Below are 22,248 nucleotides of genomic sequence, written 5' to 3'. Positions count from 1 at the left end.
GCTTTTTTAAATAGTAATTTTATAGGGGGAGGAAACTGTTTTGTACCAGTCTGCTTACTTTAAGTAATAAAGCAACTGGAGAGTAAATGGATAATCCTATATAATAAAAGGGTAACATGCAAATTGACCCTAACAGCAAAATGACTGGGAATGACTGGTCACTATGACACACACTGACCACCAGGGGGCAGATGCTCAATGCAGGAGATGCCCCCTGGTGGTCAGTGCGCTCCCACAGGGGGAGCTCTGCTCAGCTACAAGCCAGGCTGATGGCTGCCAGCACAGCGGTGGTGGCAGGACCCTCTCCCGCCTCCTCAGCAGCACTAAGGATGTCCGACTGCAGCTTAGGCCTGCTCCCCGCTGGCAAGTGGACATCCCCTGAGGGCTTCCGGGCTGCCAGAGGGATATCTGACTGCCAGCTTAGGCCCGATCCCCTGGGGAGCAGGCCTAAGCCAGCAGGTGGACATCCAAGGGGTTCCAGACTGCGAGAGGACACAGGCCAATCTGAGGGACCCCCCCCCCGAGTGCACAAATTTTTGTGCACCGGGCCTCCAGTTGTTATAATAACTAAAAATAACCTTTAGCTTTGAAATAACTATATCTGTATAAATTTTATCTTTCAAGAAACATAGTTCATTCCTCTAACCATATTTTATTCTTTATTTCAACTTATAATCAATCAAAATACCAGAGCGATCCTAAGCTAAACTTAATATAAGTTTAAATATAAACTTAATATTTTAGATAAATCATTTAAATCACATTGAGAATTTTTTTCTGTGTTAGAATATTTATTACTAGTAGTCAATTGGCTTAACTCTTTGTCTTCAACAATATGTTCTCAATTATTAGCTTAGACTAAAGGCTTTTTGAATTTAAGATTTTTAGTTGTAATTAGCTATATAATCCTTAAATATAAGCAGTTCAAAATTAAAGCCATTGTCTCTTGCTTTACTTACAATTCTCATTTTGATTTGAGAATTGGCATGTTTTTCCTTGAATAAACCTAAAAGGGGAATCTCTGAAGGTGTAGGATTGCAAACTATCCACAGTGACAGGAAAGGTAAACTGAAATAAAGGTAATGGAGGTTTGGTTCCAATATAATTTAGAACGTTTTCACTAAATAAGAGAAAAATAGAAGGCAAATGATTTTGTATTATCTCAATTCATTACCCCATAGAAATTCTCTGGTTTTTATGAAAACAATGGGTAATCATATACTGACCTTGGACTCATCTAATCCAAGCTTCTTTAGAGACTTTCTGACATAATCCAGAAAGGAAGAGGATTTGGAATAAATTTTACCAACATATCGATCACTGCAAAACAAAATTGAATCACAAAATATTTAAAAATATCTTCTGTGTATATGGCACAAGATCCAGATGTGATAAAAATGTAGTAATATTATTGTGAACATTTTAAACTTACATATTACACAGTATTTGAGATTCCCTTTTGAGAATGCCTTCAACATACACCAGTGAAAGACAACATTATGAAGACAATACTATGAGAAAGATGTAAATTTATAGTATTAAAAAGTCTCAATTTTAAAGGGAACTATAGGCCTTTCAAAATTTTCCACTGTGCTACAAAACACATTTTAATTTTATGGGCTCAACATTACAGTGCGCATTTCATTGCACCATCTGCTAACAGTGGTGATAATTCAATCGCTATGCAAAGAAATCTTCAGTGCTAGCCATTGATCAAGCACCAAAACACTGAGTTGGGTCTGACTTGATCTCACTTATGCCCTGCTGATTTTCATTAAGGTTTAAACAAAATATCATGAGATGGTTTAAAATTTAATAAATTTAACGCTAGACTATTATATCTCACAAATTTGGTTGTAGTTTAGGAATAATGTAAAAATCAAGGGAATAAAAAATTAACCACATCCATATATCAAAAACAATGAATAAAAGCTCATTTACATTTGACAGTATATTAATCCCTATGATCAATTAAACATGAAGTTCTATCAATTCTTCCATTGAAATACACCTTAAATATATTACTTCGGCTCTGGTTCTAGACAGCCACCTCAATTCCACTTATTATTACCTCAGGTCCTGATCATCATAGTTACTTCCACGGTAAGACTGAAGCCTGTCCCCTTCATTCCTGCCTATATTGCTATACTATTGTTTAGAGGACCATTTTTATTTACTTCCATGCTCAAAAGACTACTTTGAAATAATAGTCATTTAAATAGGTATAGGTTCCAGAAAGCAGAAATTATATATTTTATAAGTTTTCATGTAATTCTCAAATCCTACACATATTTACATTTTTTTTGGTGTATAACAGATATCATATATATAATAGATATGTACATCTTATGTATCACAGAATATTGAGTTGATTAACTATGTGGCTAGAAAAAGATGTCATTTAATATAACATCTTAGAAAGACTTTTAAGATGTTTTACAGAACCAACAACATCTAGTTAGACTATAATAGGACAATACATTACTACTGTAAGTAGATCTATTTATTAATCAAGTGGACAAAAGAATAGGCAAGCTTAACTATACAAATAAGAAAGTATAATTTAAAATATATAAAGAACCACTGATCAAATATATAAGAAAAAGTGCAATGTAAACAAAACAAACAACAGCGAACATTTATTTCATGTTTAGTATGTGTCAGGGTCTCTTTGCTGTATTTACTAATTTAATCCTTAAAACGACCCCGTGTGGTAGGTCAAAGTATTATCCCCATTTTAGAGATGGTGAAACTAAAGCACATATGTTAAGTAAACGATCCAAAGGTTGAATCCAGTTAATATAATTGTTTTCTGTCAGAAAATTCCTAAGGTCCCCTGGAGGCCATCTTTTTCTGCCTCCTGCTTTGTATTTTCCACTTCTCTTTACTCACTGAGTCTTTACACTTATCATATGAAAATGCTCAAGTTTCTGTCTAAAAAAAGAAAGCAAACAAAATACTCCAAAACACAAGCTCTCTCTAATTCCATACCATAAAACTATCTACTATACATGGTGGATATCACATGGCCAAAGGATAGGGAGTTGAGTCCTATAAAAATTCAATAATATAATTAAAATCATTGTTAAAATTTTTATATATGTATCTCATACTGCATACAGGCAATTAATATACACTTGAACACTTTACATATATCAGTCACTGCTCTGGGTTATATACTGAAAACCATGTAAGGAATTTTCAAAGGTAAATTTTACAATACATGATTCCTCTCTATGTTGCCACTGTATATTATGAATTTTCTATAAGAATTCTCTTACTCATTAGAGTCCCTTGATTACTAGGCCCAGAAAGCATGGGCCTCATGCCAAATAATGGGAGCTTATTGCTGTGATAAGACTGTTGGACTACGTCCAAGTACTGCTTACTATTCTCCTGAGAAAGAGTATTGGTACTATTTTGATTCTCCAGTGATGTCCAATAGTTACCTTTTTAATATGCATAACTCTTTTCTCTACTGTGAGTGAACTCCTTGATGACAGAATCCATGGATTATTTGACAGATTATCTGCAAGGCCTGAGAGTGCCTAAGAGCATAGAGGTAGTGCTTAACACAAAATAGATTACCCAACGAATATGACAATGGCAGCAGGGTTAACAGAAAGATTCAGACTACAATCCAAAGTTTTGCCTCATGGACAGTAAAGACTCAAGAATACTCTCTGAATCAAGAATACTCTCTGAATCAAGAATACTCCCAGCCAGGTTGCTCAGTGGTTGAGTGTCGACCTATAAACCAGGAGGTCATAGTTCGATTACTGGTCAGGACACATGCCCGGGTTGTGGGCTTGATCCCCAGTGTGGGGCAGGCAGGAGGCAGCCAGTTAATGGTTCTCTCTCATCATTGATGTTTCCATCTCTCTCTCCCACTCCCTTCCTTTCCGAAATCAATTAAAAAAAGAAAAAAATGGTGTTGAAAAAAAATACACTAGGAGTGAAAAGATCTTAATTCCACCTTCTGTAAACAAGTCACTTCTCAGAGCCTCAATTTCCTCACTGTGAAAACAGGTGGAATGGAGGCAACATCTACTTCATAGGACGATGGGAAGATGTAAATGAGATAACGCATGTGGAAGATAATTATAAATGCAAAGTGGTACATGTTAAGTACAGTAGTATTTATTTTGGTAATATCACTGTGTTGGCATTTTATTTTTTAAATAAGTATTCTGACTTGTTAAAAGTTTTAGTTTTTGATTGTGGAGGATTCCAGTCAAGATGGCGAGATGCTCACCTCCTTCCAGGATCACATCAAAATGACAACTAAATTATCGAGCAATCTACCTGGAGAACCACCTGAAGACTAGCTGAACAGAACTCCTATAACTAAGGATAGATATAATAAGTTTTGGTTTTACTTATTGCTTGTATAAGAGGTTTCCCTTATTGCTTGTACAGATATGCAGTGACACTGTAAGGAATGTAACTGGTTAACTGTAGTGATATACAACAGTGGTCTTCACATGGCTGTGAGAGATCTGCAAAGACTTTTAAGAAGTATATAGTTGGAAATAATTTTAAAGGAGTCAATTTCCAGATCCTCCACCTTCTTACATCCATACTCCTAAAACTGTTTGGGTGGGTACCTGTGTTCTAGATTCTGTTTCACACATCCCCTTTCACAAAGAGCCCTTTGCCTGCATTAGCCTGACAAAGGAAAGGCATTCCTCTCACCCATAGTACTCTCTTGCATTGTTATGAAGTAGGGCTCAGAAGATCCTCTGAAGCATCCATCTCAATAGGAGACTCAGTCCATTAAAATTTTACCCCTCATGATTGATAATTTAAAATAAAAACTTATAATTTATGTTGTCTACACGTATAAGTATTTACATAATAATAATTCAATTAAAATAATTTTTAAAAAACAATCAGAGCCCTGGCCAGTTTTCTCAGTGATTAGAGCATTGTCCCAAGGATGGAAGGGTTGTGGGTTTGATTCCTGTCAGGGGTAGGTACCTGGGTTGCAGGTTCCCCAGCCTCACGGGGGCAATCAATATGTCTCTCTCATGTCAATGTCTGTCTGTCTGTCTCTCTCTCTTTCTCTATCTCTCTCTTTCTCTCTCCTCCCCCCTTCCACCTCCTCCCTCCCTTTCACTTTCTCTAGAAATTAATGGAAAAAATGTCCTCGTGTGAGGATTGAAAACAAACAAACACATACTCAGAGACTTACTGGTATAGAAAATTTTGTTGTCAACTGGATATGAAGTAAAAAAATAAAAGGAGAGCAAAGACCAGTCACCAAAGGGAAAGAAAGTTGCACCATGTTCCTGTTGTGGATTTAAAGAATGACTGGACCATACCTAACAGAAAAGATTAAATTTTAGAAAGTATTCATATTTCAGAAGAATCTTTCATAGAATTTTATAGTTGGCTGTCAACAATATATGTGATAATAAAGAAAATACAAGAATTTAACTTTGTTATTGTCATTTCATTTGGAGTTGACAGAAATGTTATTACATAAATCACAAATGAGATCTTAAAAGAAGTTAGAATAATTATTTTCAAGATATTTCTGTGTTTCTTAGAGTGTTCCCCATAAAACACTTAGTGCTACAAATATTAATTGTGAACAGAGTTTTGGGAGAAGAAATATAGTATTAATAAATATTGGTTTCAATAAAGTTTAATAGATTTCTTTTCATAATAAATAGCAATCACTATGTTCTAGGAATAGTTTTAAATACTTTAAGGATATTAACTTATTTTTCACAACATTCCTTTGAGGTAGGTACTGTTATTGTTCCCAATTTAAAGATGATAAAACAGATAAAAAGATGTTAAGTAATGTGCCCACAGTCACATGCTATAACATAGTGAGGCCTGGGATTTAAAACCAGGCAGTAGAGCTTGTGTGTATGTTCTTAACTGTTAAACTATGCTGTCTCTCACCAAATTATTCAGTGTCTTTAAAATATGAATGGGCACTGGTAATTTTAAAGAAGGTAATAGTACATTAAAGCATTTACTTGATTAAGAAATTCTTTTCTCTCAAACTATTTTTATAGAATCACTGCTTTTCAGGACAATAATCTAGAGAACACTATTACAGAATAATCAAAGTCTGATTTATCCTCTTTCAAAAGCATTTCTAAAACTAGAAAGCACATGAAAGATAACAAGTTCAATCCCTGCTTTTCAGAGATGAGGAACCTGCAGCCAAGAGAGGCTGCGTCTTACCTAACTACCCTGCACAGTGTGGCAGAACTGGGACCAGAAAGGAAATTTGCTCTGGATACTGCCATCTCGTTCTCTTCACATCTGCCTTGGGCTTTGAATATTTATTTATATATTTTACTAGAGCAGCGGTTCTCAACCTGTGGGTCGCGACCCCTTTGGTGGTCAAATGACCCTTTCACAGGGGTCGCCTAAGACCATCAGATATTTACATTACGATTCATAACAGTAGTAACATTACAGTTATGAAGTAGCAAAGAAAATAATTTTATGGTTGGGGGTCACCACAACATGAGGAACTGTATGAAAGGGTCTCGGCATTAGGAAGGTTGAGAACCACTGGCCTAGTGTTTTACCTGCCAGAGATCACGGAGGAAAGAGTGGCAGAAATGGGGAGAAGGATATTCCCGGTAGACAAAGGTGCTCCAAGGAAGCATACAAGGTGCAAAATTAACTGCATAGACAATGAGGCATAATCCAGGCCAGTATGCATGGATGGGTGCTTGAGGTGCAGAGGAGGAAGAATGGGGTGATGAATTAGGCTGGAAAGGACAGTATTAGTGACAGATTAGAAATGACCTTGATGGCATAATAAGGATATTTTAGTTTTTAAGTATAAAAAAAAAGGAATTCTCAAACATCTGAAGGTAGAAAAGTGACATGACTAATTCTGAAAGACAAATAATGGGACTGGGAGAACAGATTAAAAGGGGCCCTCTGTCAGATTAAAGCATGGCCAGCATGCTAAAAAGGAATTACTATTCTTTCTTTTAATAAAAGTGAATGCACTAGATCTGATTAAAATTCTACTCCAGTGAATCCTACACCACCCACATTCTTTTCTAAAAATACAACTGTAAGAACATGGTTCACTTGTGCAACTTTCCAAAGAGGCGACATTAGTGCAGAACATTTTAGGAAGAGGTGAAGCTGATGTATACTAAATAACTGGAAACAAGCACGTGTAGGGCAGAAAGTACTAAAATTCATTTGCTCCTGCATCACAAAATCTTGATGGAACTATTTATTTTGTGTCTTTTATATGCTTGTAGATATTAAAAGACTTAAAATATCAAAATTTTGCTGAAAATAGCATTTAAGGGAGCTCCAAAAACCTTTATAGACTACTGTATTCTTCAATTTAAAGAATACAGACTTGCTAATTCCAATGTGAACACATATTATGAATTAAATTATTAGCTTTAATTTTGTGAGCCAGTTTTCATTATCTGGTTTTTCACTTTCTTATTTGAATATAGCAAAATAAAAATTAAACTAAGTTATTCATAAGTATAGGCATCAAAATTATATATTTCTTATATAACTATTTACAGTATTCATTATGAAAGAGAATAATAAAGTGAGTAAAGTATACATATTTTCCCTGTCCTCTTTCCAAGAGTTTTAAGTGACTTTTACCCCATGAAATTCCTTCTTTGGCATTTTATTCCACTTAGAAAGTTTCCAGATAAGAGCTATTTATATAAAAAAGAATTCTCTATAAATAACTGATTTTTAACATAAATATTAGATGCTAAATGACAATTACAATTAATAGAATAAAAATGCTTTTATATTTAAGTCCACAAAAAAAGTTTACTTCTAATCTTAGGCTACATAAACAATTACACTTAAAGAAACTTTTAGAAAAATAATTAAGGTATTCTAAAACAGTTTATCACCAGAGGACAATTTATTTTGGTTAATAAAGAAAACAAAACAAAATGAAAAATAAGTTAAATAAGTGATCATATTTTCTTAGCACTCTTGCTGGCTAGAGATTCCAATCAAGTTAACCTTGATTTACAATGCTAATACAAGGAGCCATGCAACTCAACTCATATTTTAACACCCCTCCCCCCCAAATTTAAATGAAAAAAAAAACATGGTATACTGAAAACACTTACAGACTAGGAATTCAGTTCTAACCCTGGTTCTTTCAGGCTGTATGAGACTTTGGGCAAGCCTTTGACCTCTTTTACCTTAATTTTTCTTAATACTCTCATGAGGTGACTATAATAACTACTCAGAGTATAATATATAGCTCATTAATGTATATTGTAGCCCATGAGAGATTGCTACTAAACACAAATAAGTATTTATAAGATATATATAAAATATAAAGACTGTCTATAAAATGAACCCTATAGTCAACATCAAACTTGAGAAATGGAATATTAACAGTGTATTAAAACCTCTCATCTTCCCCATCCTATTTCTCTGTTTACTCATTTCCCCATAGGAAATTAAGCACTGAAACTTGCTTGTGTTTACCATTATCATGTGTTTTTTTCTTGACTTTTTTTGCCATATATTTATACTCCTAGATATACAATTATGCTTGCTACTGAGTTATATAAATGGAACCATCCTGCAGGAATTTTTCTGTGACATTGATCCATGATGATACATGTAGTTGTAATTCATACATTTTTACTGTGGCATAGAATTCCATTATAATTTATCCATTCTCCTATTAATGAACTCTTTGTTCCTAGATTTCTGTTCTTATAAACATTGCTGCTATTGACTATTCTTGTATAAATTTCTAAGAGCACATGTTAAGAGTTTCTCTAGGATATATATGTAGGTGTGGAACTGCTGAGACAAGTTATATATACACTAGAGGCCCAGTGCACGAAATTCATGCATCGGTAGGGTCCCTGGGCCTGGCCAGTGATCAGGGCCAATCGGGGCCTTCCTTCCCCTGGCTGCCAGCTGCTGGCTGGGGCCTTCCTTCATTCCACGCCGCCCTCTGGTGGTCAGCACACATCATAACGAGCTGTTGAACTTCCGGTTGCTTGAACTCCCGAGGGAACAATTTGCATATTAGCCTTTTATTATATAGGATTGTCAACTTTACTAGATAATGTATCCCTATGCTCATTACAGTGTTATTTACAATAGCCAAAATATGCAAGCAACCTAAGTGCCCATCAATAGACAAATGGATAATGAAGATGTGGTACATATATACAATGGAATATTACTTGGTCATACAAAGAATGAAATCTTACCATTTGCAACAACATGGATAGATCTAGAAGGTATTACACTAAAGTGAAAAATATCAGACAGAGTAAGTCAAATGCCATATGATTTCTCTTATATGTGGAATCTAAATAACAAAACAAGAAAGCAAACAAATAAAAACAGAAACAGACTCATAGATACAGAGAACAAGCTGATATCTCCAGATGGGAAAGGGACTTTGGGGGCTGGGTGAAAATGGTTAAGGAATTAAAAAGTACAAATTGATAATTACAAAATAGTCATGGGTATATAGTCAATAATACTGTAATAACTATGTATAGTTCCAGGTGGGTACTAGAGTTATTGGGGGGATCACTTTGTAAATTATATAAATAATTATCCACTATGTTGTACAATTGAAATAAATGTAAAATAATATTGAATGTGAACTGGGATTGAAAAATAAAAAAAGAACTAAAATAAAATACTTTAATCACAGTTTAATTCCAAGTGGGGCTCTAGTCCATTTTAGGACTATTTATGTCTACTTCACCCTTACTCATACAGTGTGAACCTCCAGAGACCTAACAAATGTGGATGTTTTACCCGGCCTACACGGTCTTCATCCTAGGTAGGCCATGAACTCTTAACTTTTCTCTCACTGGAACTGTTATTCTATTGAAAGCTGTAATGACCTTCTCTGCCCACTCTGTTGACTGGCAAACAGCTGCTTATTTAAGAATTCACAGATGCTTCTGGGAAAATGCAGCCCTAAAAGCTGAGCTCATTTCTCTTGGTTACCATCTTCTCCTAGATATTTGCCCTTAATTTAAACTTCCTTGATCAGTCTCTAATGTTCTCAAATCAATTCAAAACAAATTTAAACGCACACATGTACACACACACCATACACACAGGGCCATGCATGCATATATCCAGTGTTTTTAGTTTTTCTCACAAGGAGGTTTGACCCTAATTATCTAGCCGACTGTTATTGGAAGTAGGTTTCTATAATTTTCTTTACTTTTTGCACATGTCATCCTAGAATATGAAGTACTGCTGTGTGGACACTATATCCTATATATCCAGAACCTAATAGGCTGCCTGTCACACAATAAACAACTACTAGGCTAAAAAAAATAACATGTGAAAGTCTCGACAAATAATTAGAAGGTGTGATTTCATGGTGAGAAAAGGACAGAATCAGTCCGGCTGGCGTGGCTCAGTGGTTGAGCTTCAAACTATGAACTAGGAGGTCACGGTTTGAGTCCTGGTCAAGGTACATGCCTGGGTTGCAGGCTCGATCCCCAGTAGGGGCGATGCAGGAGGCAGCCAATCAATGGTTCTCATCATTGCTGTTTCTATCTCTCTCTCTCTCCCTTCCTCTCTGATATCAATAAGAATATATATATATATATATTTTTAAAAGAATAGAATCAGATATCATTTTAAGATTTCTAAACGTGGCTAATGGTCATACTGTTCTCAGAAATGAAAAATGTCAAGACAGTGGAAAAGCCCAGCTGGTGTGGCTCAGTGGTTGAACATTGACCTAGAAACCAGGAGATCAGGGTTGGATTCTGGGTCAGAGCACATGCCCGGGTTGTGGGCTCGATCCCCAGTGTGGGGCATGCAGGAGGCAGCCAATCAATGATTCTCTATTATCATTGATGTCTCTCTCTCTCTCTCTCCCTCTCCCTTCCTCTCTGAAATCAATAAAAACATTTAAAAAAAAGAAAGTGGAAAAGAGGAATAGAATTGGTTGGAAGTTGACTTTGGTTTTTGCACATGGCTGAATCTGATGTATTCATGAGGTACTTAAGAGAAGTTGTTGAGATAAAATTGAGGAATGTAGATTTGAAGTTCTCAAAAGAGGTGGAGCTGGATACAGGATTCAAGGTATTTGTTGTGAGGGTAATTACTGAGAGGAAATATAAAGAGATAAGAGATGGAGGCTTTGTACAAAACATTAGAGAATACCTAGATATACTTAGGGGATGATTAAGGAGAAAGACCCTTAAAGAAAATAGATAAATGTTTAGAGTAGGCAAAGAAACTTAGAGGAATGCAGCTTAATGGAAGATAATGAGAAAGAGAGTTTGGAGAAAAGCAATTATCATGGCCAAATGTGGGTGAAATCAATGAAGCTCTGGGATGAAAGTCATCCTAACAAATACCACCCATCTTTTGATTAGTAAAGGAAAGCAGGAATGTGGAAGGTTGAAGAGATTTAAATTTTTAAGTAAGAATAAGGTTTAGAAAAGAATGTAGATGATTTTAACTGGTCATTAATAAACAAATTAGTGAACAGATTTGAGGTCTTAAAAGAAAGCAGATAATCAATATTTGAGTGGACATGATTTGCAAAACTTTGAGACATTTTTCAACAAGGTTTGCATCATGGGGTGGGGTCAAGAGACAGAGCTAGTTCTCAGGAAAACAAGAAATTCGCTTATAGACATTTTAAAGATTGGTAAATCCTATATAATAAAACCCTGATATGCAAATCGACCAAACGGCAGAATGACCGGTCGCTATGATGCACACTGACCACCAGGGGGCAGGCACTCAATGCAGGAGCTGCCCCCTGGTGGTCAGTGTGCTTCCACAGGGGGAGCGCCACTCAGCCAGAAACTGGGTTCACAGCTGGCGAGCGCAGCTGCAGTGGCTGAAGCCTCTCTCACCTCCACTGCAGGCAGACAGTAAGGAGTGAGGAGTCCTGGACTGCAAGAGTCCCTGACTGTGAGAGGGATGTCTGAGTGCCCTAAGCCGGCAGGTGGACATAGCCTGAGGGGTCCTGGACTGCAAGAGGGCACAGGCCGGGCTGAGGGACACCCCCCACTAGTGCACGAATCTCGTGCACTGGGCCTCTAGTAGATGGAAAAGAGAATGGAGATTAGGATACAGATTTGGGAGTTATCTACATAGAAAAGACAGTTGAAACCAACAGTATATGCAGATATTTGTGTCGTAAAGTCTTTCAGTAAAAAATGATTTCCTTTCACAGAGAAATAATAGCTAATCTAAAGTAGCTTCTATCTTCATTAATATGTGTAAATTAGTTTTTGAGAACCTGAAAGTTTCCTTATCGTAATTTGAAGAATAATCCTATTAAAATCAGTTGGCTATAAAAATCCTAAAATTATAATTAAAAAGAAGACATTCATAAAACTTGCTAGGATTACAAATGTATTCTTGAGTACAGCAGTTATTACATCAATATTATGGAAAAATTCTCCAACCCCTTGCTTTTGCATAAGCAAGGCATTATTTGGGGAAATCAGAAACAGTAACAAAAGCATATGTAGGGCTACAGTTCTACCAGTAGATACACGAATGGCCAAAATGTTTATAATCAACATCTGTTCTAACTGGCTAAGTGGTTAATGCAGTATTAGTTGTGTAACATCTTATTTTTTTATTTTTTTAAATATATTTTATTGATTTTTTATAGAGAGGAAGGGAGAGGGATAGAGTTAGAAAATCAATGAGAGAGAAATATCGATCAGCTGCCTCCTGCACACCCCCTACTGGGGATGTGCCTGCAACCAAGGTACATGCCCTTGACTGGAATCGAACCTGAGACCCTTCAGTCTGCAGGCCAATGCTCTATCCACTGAGCCAAACCAGTTATGGCAGTTGTGTAACATTTTAAATATAACTCCTGCTCCAATAATATATTCACCAAATTACTTATATATAACATTTCAATACTACTAAAATTCTAAAGTACATTTTGCATATATTACTTTATTATTATAACAATCTTTCACAACAAAAAGGAATCATTTGAGCCTTCACTTTAATGATTAACCCAGATACAGTTATTGCATACTTCTTTGTTACTTACTGAAATTATGCTCAAATTAAAAGCTTTTCCTACCAATAAAGTGACCCTGAATAAATTTACCTGCAAACTAAAAGCCACTTCACATACAATACAGCAGTTATTCTTATTAAAATAAAATCCTCATACCATTTGGTGATGCCATAACAATCTTTAATAATATCCTGAAGGACAGCACGATAGAAGAGTGATTCAGTAGGCAGCTGAAAAAAATGTAGACATATATAAACACAAGAAACAAATAACAGAAATCAAATCAATACAAGAGAGTTGGGACCATAAGTGAATGTTAAAAACCTGATGTGAAACCTAAGATACAATTTTTTATAATTTTTCCATTCTAAGTTAAAATGTTACCAAAGAAAAATGAGCTAACATTCCAAATGGAGTGCGTATCAGTTAAATATGTAGAAATAAACTTTCATAATCAGCCAAATCTGTGTAAGACAGCAGTAAGACAGAATATATGTGAAAGAGAATGTGGCTTTGTCCTAATGGTGGTGGTTTAGAGATGATATTATCTAGGATCAACACCCAGAAAGAGATGGTACTACCCTAGGTAAGGTCACATTAAAAATATGTCTGAGGCCTGAATGATCATAGCATTGGCTACTTGTAGGCTTAAAAAAAAGAATCTTGGAATCAACATAGTATCAGAGATTGAAGTCTTGGCAAGGCCTCATTTCCTGGGGAAAAAGAGGTAGGAGGTGTCCATGAAGGTGCAAAGGTTTCCCCAAAGGAAAAAAGGAATGGATGAAGACAAGGGCCCCAATGAAGCATGATAGTTTCACAGAAGGAGGAGGTAAAAGTTTCACAGAAGGAGGAGGTAAAAACAGTATATATAGTTGACGCTTGAAAACATTAGGGTTAGGGGCAATGACCTCCACACAGTCAAAAATCTGTGTATAACTTTTAAGTTTCCCAAAACTTAAGCTATCCCTCAGTAATATGAGGGGGATTGGTTCCAGGACCCCCTGCAGATACCAAAATCTGTGGATGCTTAAGTCCCTTATATAAAATGGCAGAGATCAATGCACATGGTTGGCCCTCCACACCCATGGACTCCCAACCATGGCTAGAAAACAGTACAGGAATTTATTGAAAAAAAAATTCACATAAAAGTGGATCCATAGAGTTCAAACCCATATTGTTCAAGTGTCAACACAGAGAAAGAGTGCACAGAGAAAAGGGTATTTTACAGTAGCAATGCAATAGGTACTTTTAATCCAAGAAACTATGAAATTCATTAAACTCCATTCACATCCCCAAAGATCTGTTAATACTGAGTAGAGAAAAATCAAACTCAAAATAATATCAGCTTCCATGCAAAGTTACTATTAGAAAAAAAGAAAAAGAAGCAAGAATGGAGGGAAGTCAACAATATTAACTGCTTTTGAGAACTCAAATAAGATAAAATCTAAAAACTGTCCAATGACTTGATACAGTTTTAAAGATAAGAGTTCAGTGAAATGTATATATTCACTGAGTTATCCTTTTGTAACTCCTATTTTTCATGAAAGACCAAACATTGTTATTTTCATCTGTTTTGACTGGAATGTTTGGATTAAGATGGAGTTTAGCACAAAATAAATTGCGCCTGTGTGCTCAGGAAGAAAACCTACTTGTTGTCCCTCTCCCCTATCTAATGTGAAGTTCCTACACAGCGGGCCCCAGATGCTGAGACTCAAAACACCACAAATTGAGAGTTGAAGGTCCACCATTATATCTTGGGTCTTCGCCTGATGGTACCACCTTCTTAAGTCATTGAAGAATGTCTTGTAGGATCCTAATAGAGCACTTTGAATGAACATGTGTATCTTTTCTGGATGGTGGGAGTAGTGTGGAGGGTGATTCTAGTAAGAATGGCATTAGGAATACCAGCCCCTGTCTTGATTCTTGCAATAACTCACTAAAAGCAGACATACACACACACTTGAGTGCCCACACAAAAATTTATAACCTTTAAAAGGCACATTTCTTATATAAATTTTTTTTCCAAATGCAACTCCTTGAGACTTCCACTTTCCTTTCCTGAAACATTTCATATTCCAAACATTCATACTTCAAAACATTTTATTCAAAATTTCCAATCTTTGGATATATTTTTAATTTTGAGTAATTTATTTCTGCAGTACCCAAAATTTCTACTTTATCATCTGTGTCTCACTTCTCCTCCCCCTAAATATCCTTCAGTTCTCTCACAAAAATGCTGAAATCACTTTTCATCTATTGACACCTACTCTTATATTGTTCTATTAAAATTCAAGGCATTTTGGGAAATATATTATTACACAAAGTGAAATATTAGTATTACAAGTGGCTTACAAAGTTCTTAATTTGATTAGGTGTAAGAGATGGGGACTTTAATTTTATGTGACTTTTATATAAAACTCCTAAAATAGTTAAAGCTCTCCTTTGCCATGCTTTTGAAAATTATATAAAATTATATCAAGATAACTGAGAAATAAGTGTATATTTACATTGTTATTAAAAATCAATTGTAGAAGAACTATAAGTAAGATCAAGAAATGCATTTTAATAAGAGAACATAAAGAAATGGGACATAGAAAAATACAAACAGGATGGAATAAATCATCATTCCCAAGTCACTCTGAGTAAATAAGAACTTTACAGCTGTTTCGTAAGAGGAAGGGAAGAGAGTAATGAAGTGCCTTCAAATGTGCATTCCTGGAATAACTAGGACTATCCTGGTAAATACAGAAGGGGGTAGGTGGGAAGGGAGTCAACATTGTCAACATTTAAGCAGCCTAGGCCTGACTATTCCAGGAATAAACTGGATGTGGCTCAGATTTTACTTTCTTTCCTTCACAAGTGATAAATCAACTTTACGCTTTAATGCATGTTAAAATGGAAGGGAGCAGAAAGAGTGCACCATTAGAGGGTGTGTGTGTGTGTGTGTGTGTGTGTGTGTGTATGACATGCATTTTACAGGTCTTGTGGAAAAGGTACTAAACTGGAAGTTGGGACTGCAATTAACTAAGGGAGCTGGAATACATTATTAAAATTCTGCTGGGTATCATGTTATGTAAGTTTGGTATAATACCCAACTCATAAGATTGATTGTAAACATGAACAAGTATTTGGGAAATTGAAAAACATCATACAAGTGCTTTGGGGCATTATTATGATAAAGGCACTTTCATCTTCCAGGCTCCTAGGGAACCACTAAGTTGATATGCAGTAGAGGAGTTAAGGGCTTGGGCTTCAAAGTCAGAGATTCAAATCTCAGGGTTCACTACTTAACAGTTTCCTCAAATGTATCACAGGATAATAATAGTACCTATCTCATAATACTATGCATATAGTATGCTTCAGTTGATGAAGAAAACTTTGAATAATGCTTTGTATCCTTTGTGTTAGATTTAAATATTATTTTCATAACCATAATTATTAATTATCCATAAGAGCAACAGCAGTTGACATTTATTGAGCATTTACCATGTGCTATACATTTTTCATTCATTTAATTCTCACAACTCTATGAAGAAGGTATTATTTCTATTCCCATTATTACTGTTATTATTCCTATTTTACAGATAAAAAATTAAGCTACAGAGAAATTATGACATGTGTCCAAGGTCACTAAACAAGTAACTATTGAAGAGAAAAAGTAACTAGTAGTTGAAGATTAAAGCACAAGCCCAAACAATATGCTCTAATGCCTTCAAAAATTCAGTTTTTATCAATTTTTAGATGGTGACATTTAAAACAAAGTTTTTAGTATCGTGCCTGGTCTAGGGTAAGCACTTAGTAAATGATACTTGTTGCTATTATTTTAAGCTTACTATTTAAAAAATTTAAATTGACATATGATTCTTGAAGAGAAGCAAAGAGAGGTTTCTAAAATTTAAGTCCAACAAGAAAAATTTTGTGAAAAGTTTAAAAAGAACTCTTAAAAATAATTTTAAAAATTCCTAGCATGTTTCATGAATTTAAGGTGGAGGATTAGGAAGTTATATGGATATTTTGGTGATACATTTAACTTCCGTATTTGTGTGTAAACCTATTTGGCTGTTGCAATTAATGAATAATCAAGACAATAAAGAAAAAAGTTAAAAACAACTAATTGTAATATGTATTTTGGATTACAGTCAGAAAATAAATTTAATACTATTCCTTGGTTTTCTTGCTTAAACTGAGCCTATTAAAAGCCTGATAGTCAGTGATAGCATTCTTTAGAAATATTTAAAGACTGGTTAGTACATTATGAAGAAATAAGACAATACAAGAGTACAATGTGGAAGTCTTCCTAAAAGTTCAATTTACTTTTTCTGAAAGTTCACTTATGTTTTAATGTAAACTTATAAAAAGAAGTATAAATATAAAATTGAGGAGGTGACAAAAAAGAGGTGATATTTATGAAAATCCATCAGGTTTTAAGTTCATCAGCAGGTCAAGTATGAGGAGCACCTGAGAGAAAACTATCGTGTTCATCAGCTGAATCATATAAACACCAGATAACTTACCCCTTGGCCAACTGCAACCCGCTCCAGTGCCTTTAAGGAGAAAAAAAAAATAAGACTAAGACGGCTGATATATTTAGTCTTATCATATAAGACTTATAAACATACTGTATAAGGGCTTGTAAAAGTGACATTTAAAAAGATTAATTAAGTGATAACATGTATGTTTATACACTTAAAAGTGTTAACATCATTAAGGAATGTTAACTAGTTTACTTATATAATTTAGGGCTGATTTATAATATACGTGTGTCACATACACAAACACACACCCCTACTGTATATAATCCTTGAATTTTAGAAGGCATTAGAAAACAGGAAAGAAATGAAATGACATATTCTTGGCTCACTTTTAGGGTAGCTAAAACAATCAGATAAATCCAGAGCTATTCTTATGCATATACATAGACATTTATATACTACTTTTAAGCTGTTTTCTTCTAATTTTTTGTAAACATAGAATACATCTCTCATTAAAAAAATGAACAGATTATAATTAAACATTTAGTTTAGAAAAGTACATACATTTTTGGTCTGCAAATTCAACTCAAATTCATACATGATCAAGTGCCAAGTAGAAGAGAAAGTTAATACATATTTTTATAATTTTATATGTAGTTGATTTTAAATTTGTATCTTCTTAAGATCCAAAATATTTTTACAAAAATTTCCTAATATTTCTAAAAAATACTCTTAACCCAATATATAAAAGATAAATATGAAAGATTTATTAGAATTTAAATGTGGAATAGAGCCTGCTGAAACTTTCATTTTTTTTTAAAATATATATTTTATTGATTTTTTACAGAAATAATTTAGATTAAAATATTTTAACTGACATTTTAATTAGAAAATATTTCAAATATAAAGAAAAGTACCAAAAACATAATGGATCTGCATATACTTTCTATTCAAATTTAAAATACCCATATTTGCTTCAGATTTCTGTTTTGATAAATAATACTTTTTAGATATAGCTGAATCATCATATAATTATAAAACTGAAGAATAATTTACAAAATATCTTGTTAAGTGCAATTTTCGCAGATGCACAAGGTCACTGACGAGGTAAAGTAACATAGCTAGTTAGCAGCTGAGCGGGGACATAAAACTTGCTCTGTGAACTCTAATTTACTTCTCATACTTCATACCATGTAGATTCACTGGGAAGAAGAGTTCATTGTATGAAAATTTGTTTTACAGAAATTATTTTAGAAAATATGTAATTTTCCCATTGACTTGAAGGGTATCTTCACTGAATATCTAGTGCCAGAGTTTTATGAATACAGGAGATAATTATATAATTTTTCTATTAAAGAGAAAGAGACCCAAAACAGGTTTATTATTGAAGAAAACAATGAGTTTTCATTTATAGTACTTGTACCAATTTCAAATTAGATTTTCATTATGGCTTTTGCTAAAAGGCTGAACTGAATACAAAATAGTTTTTAACAATAAGTTATTTGATGTCAATAAAATATCACATAACACAAGGCTACTTTTGGTATGTGTTGCTGATGAGTTTATTTTAGAAATACAAATTATAAACTTTGATTACATAATAAAAGATAATCACATAGGTAATAAGAAGTGTCTTACAAATATTAATATTTCCCTTGGCCAATAAATAAAGATAATGAAGACAATATAGCAAGTATTCACTTCATACAAAAAATATTTTGCAGTTTTGTTAGGCTTAAAGTATGTTTACAAGATTGCACTAATCTAATTAAAAGTTTATTTCTGGTTAGTGCCCTTAACAATGTATCTGAAGGCATCACCAGAAAGGTATTTAAAAAACAACTACAACATAAAAAAGCCCATTAAGCTTTGAATATTTGTGGAACCGATCAGTTGTAGAGCAAAAGGCAATAAAACAAGATGCACCACAAGAAATATTCCTTATGCTTTCCAGGATGACTCTAACATCAAAAAAAGAAGTCCAGGTGGGCAGGAACTGGAATGAAATTTAGAGAGAGGCCTCCCACGGTCTACAAATTCTATATTTTGGAATTTACTTTTCAAAAATGCTTCTTTTTAGTTCTTTGAATGTTTATGCTTATAGTGTACATTCCTGTTTTGTGGATACATTCTTTTATCTTTCTTTGGGATGTTAGTAACTATTTTCTTTTGGATAGTGTCCATTACCTCCAAGTTGCTTTTTTTTTCTATTTGTTTATTGAATCTTGATTCTTTCTTGTTAGACTTTCTTAGATTTTTAGCCGTCTACTGACAATTCAAATGGGGGTATCACAGACCTGAGTAGAAGCACTGTGCTTATGAGGGAGGACTATTAATTGTGGGCCTCACCATAAAGGTGAAATCGGTCCTGTTTCACTGAGAAATCCCCGATGCCAATATCTTTAGGCCTTTTCTGTTAGAATAGTCAGACTCCCTATATTGAAAGACTATTTCATTTCTTACCTGATGGCATGAGGTAGAATCCTGCCTGCCAGCATTCTTGGAACCAAGTCATTCTAAGAATGACCTGCCATTCTAACAAGACCTTGAACATGTATCATTTACAGATATAAATAGAGAACAAGATAAGGTTGCAAAAAAGAATATTAAGAGGACATATAAAAATAAATTATTATTTGAGCATAAGTAGATTTCTAAAATAATTCTATGATACATGATTTAGAACACTGGTACACATTTTTTTATATTGCAATGTTATTAGCATAGATATAATGGTCTTATAATATTAATTTATCTTGGTGTTGAACATTAAACACATTATTTAATCAACCATATTTTAAATTTCTGATGACAAAAATAATGCACTGTTTGACCTGCAGCTGTTCCTTTGTAAACCATTATAGCACCAAAACCAGAGAAGACCATGGGATAAAGTGTTCTAGGTCTAAGGACATTAGACAAATCAAGCACAATAAAGGTTTTATTTAACTAGATAGTTATTTCATATTCCAGGTAGGTTAATAATATTTTTCCTATTCTATAAAAATTAGGAGACCAAATTATCTTCTATAAACACAAACACACCACAGAGCTGTGGATAGAGCACTGAACTAATTCTCTGTTTAAGACTTGGTTGCCCTGGCTGATGTGGCTCAATTGGTTGGGTATTGTCTGTGCATTGAAAGGTTGTTTGTTCAATTCCTGGTAAAGGCACAAGCCCAGGTTGCAGGCTCGGTCTTCAGTAGGTGCATGCAGGGGGTAGCCAATCAATGTTGCTCTCACATCCAAGTTTCTCTCTCTCCCTCTCACCTTCCTCTCTCTCTAAAAATCAATAAAAAATCTTAAAAAAAAAGACTTGGTAGCTGGTACATTTTATATAACAACTGAAGTAATTATATTTAAAAATTAAGTATCATAATGTAGATTATAGTATAACTATAAACTGTTACCATACTGTATGTAGAATGATAATGTTGGAAGAGAAAGTCCTTTTTCCCATAATTTGAAATGCATCAATGATGATGCTCTGCAAAATGTGGCATTTAATGCATAGTATTAGCCAAAAACAATACATTCTGCAACATCTGGATAAAGTTCTTAGTCCAGAAAAAAATGCAATCATACCAAACATGCTGACATTCTGGCATTGCGACCACACGACCATCTCTCTTCCTTTAAATAGTGGCACATTGGAAATCCCCACTTTTCTTGGGTACATTCTGCAGATGGGGGAAAATATGGATTATTTCAATAAAATTCTTCCTCTTTCAGTTAAAGTAAATAATCTATTGAGAAAGCAAATCAATCACTGAGAGAGTCAAACAGTAGTTCAACATGAAAGTGGTAATGTTTAACAGTTCATTCCAGATTCTTAATTGAAAGCATATTAATGTAATGAAAATGGTATTTTCTCAACAACAGCTGTTGGTGTTTAAGCGCCAACAATTTAAAACCAACCAAAATTATTTCTGTAAGATTTAGCAAAAGCAGTTTAAAATAGAAATACTTTTCATGTTCAGTGTATAGTAGATGATTAATGAGATACTGGACATTTATTGCTGACCTGACTTTCTAGAAAAATGATCTATCAAATATGACATTTGGCAGTTTATTACAGAACAATATTAATTCACTCCTAACAATGTTGAAGTATCATTTTTTTCAGCCACTGTTCACTTTTCAAAAAAAGAACAGCTGTAAAGGCTTTTCTTTTTTCATCATATTAAGAGGCTGAAATATTTTCAACTGTGATTCAATCTGGCTCAATTGCATTTATGGTTCAAGTAACAATAACAAAAATCAACATTCATTGCTTGTCCAACTGATGTAGTTACATATTCAACTTGCTGATGCTTAAACACCTTTTGTAGAACTATTACAAAGTTTTTGAAAAGGAAAACCAATTTCTATTTTAAATTAAAGCCTGAAAAATAAGAGCTTAAATTTTATCAAAACTGTGACAAAAGAAAATTGTGATAAGTGAAATTATTCTATTAGATTAAAAAGTAAAACCGAACTAAAAACTTGAAAACAAGAAAACTCTAAAAGAAAATATGGAGGTAAATTCCATTAAATAAACTTTTGTGCTATGTAGGATCAGATGATTTTAGATTAAAATAGAGAAAGTTTAAATTTCATAGAGATCATAAGCCCCTGAAAATGTTTTCTTTCAGGTAATAACTTAAGATTTATAATAGACCCTACTAATATTCAGATAGAAGATATGGACCTCCCGGGAATGGAAATAATAATGCTACTATTTACATAGCATTTAATATTATTAGCACTATTATAAGTGTTTTAAATGTATTAACTGGTCCC

The 22,248-nt window shown here is 34.1% G+C and overlaps 1 protein-coding gene across 6 annotated transcripts in view; it reads right to left on the bottom strand.

The window, feature by feature from the left end:
* The window catches only part of METTL25 (methyltransferase like 25), a 91,298-nt gene that overhangs the window by 17,406 nt on the left and 51,644 nt on the right, over positions 1–22,248 (bottom strand). For 5 of the 6 annotated variants that reach the window (XM_006083980.3, XM_023749762.1, XM_023749761.1 and 2 more), the window contains 4 exons: positions 21,052–21,146; positions 17,509–17,538; positions 13,151–13,224; positions 1,227–1,320 (listed from right to left, as the gene is read on the bottom strand). In XM_006083980.3, the coding sequence (XP_006084042.2) occupies positions 1,227–1,320; positions 13,151–13,224; positions 17,509–17,538; positions 21,052–21,146 (293 nt within the window). The remainder of the gene's footprint in view (positions 1–1,226; positions 1,321–13,150; positions 13,225–17,508; positions 17,539–21,051; positions 21,147–22,248) is intronic. The other variant, XR_002828037.1, reaches the window with a different exon arrangement.

The sequence above is a fragment of the Myotis lucifugus genome, unplaced genomic scaffold (genome assembly GCF_000147115.1).
Source record: "Myotis lucifugus unplaced genomic scaffold, Myoluc2.0 scaffold_9, whole genome shotgun sequence".
NCBI lineage: Eukaryota > Metazoa > Chordata > Mammalia > Chiroptera > Vespertilionidae > Myotis > Myotis lucifugus.
Note: the sequence above shows the minus strand (reverse complement) of the source record. Positions and strands in the feature narration are given on the sequence as shown.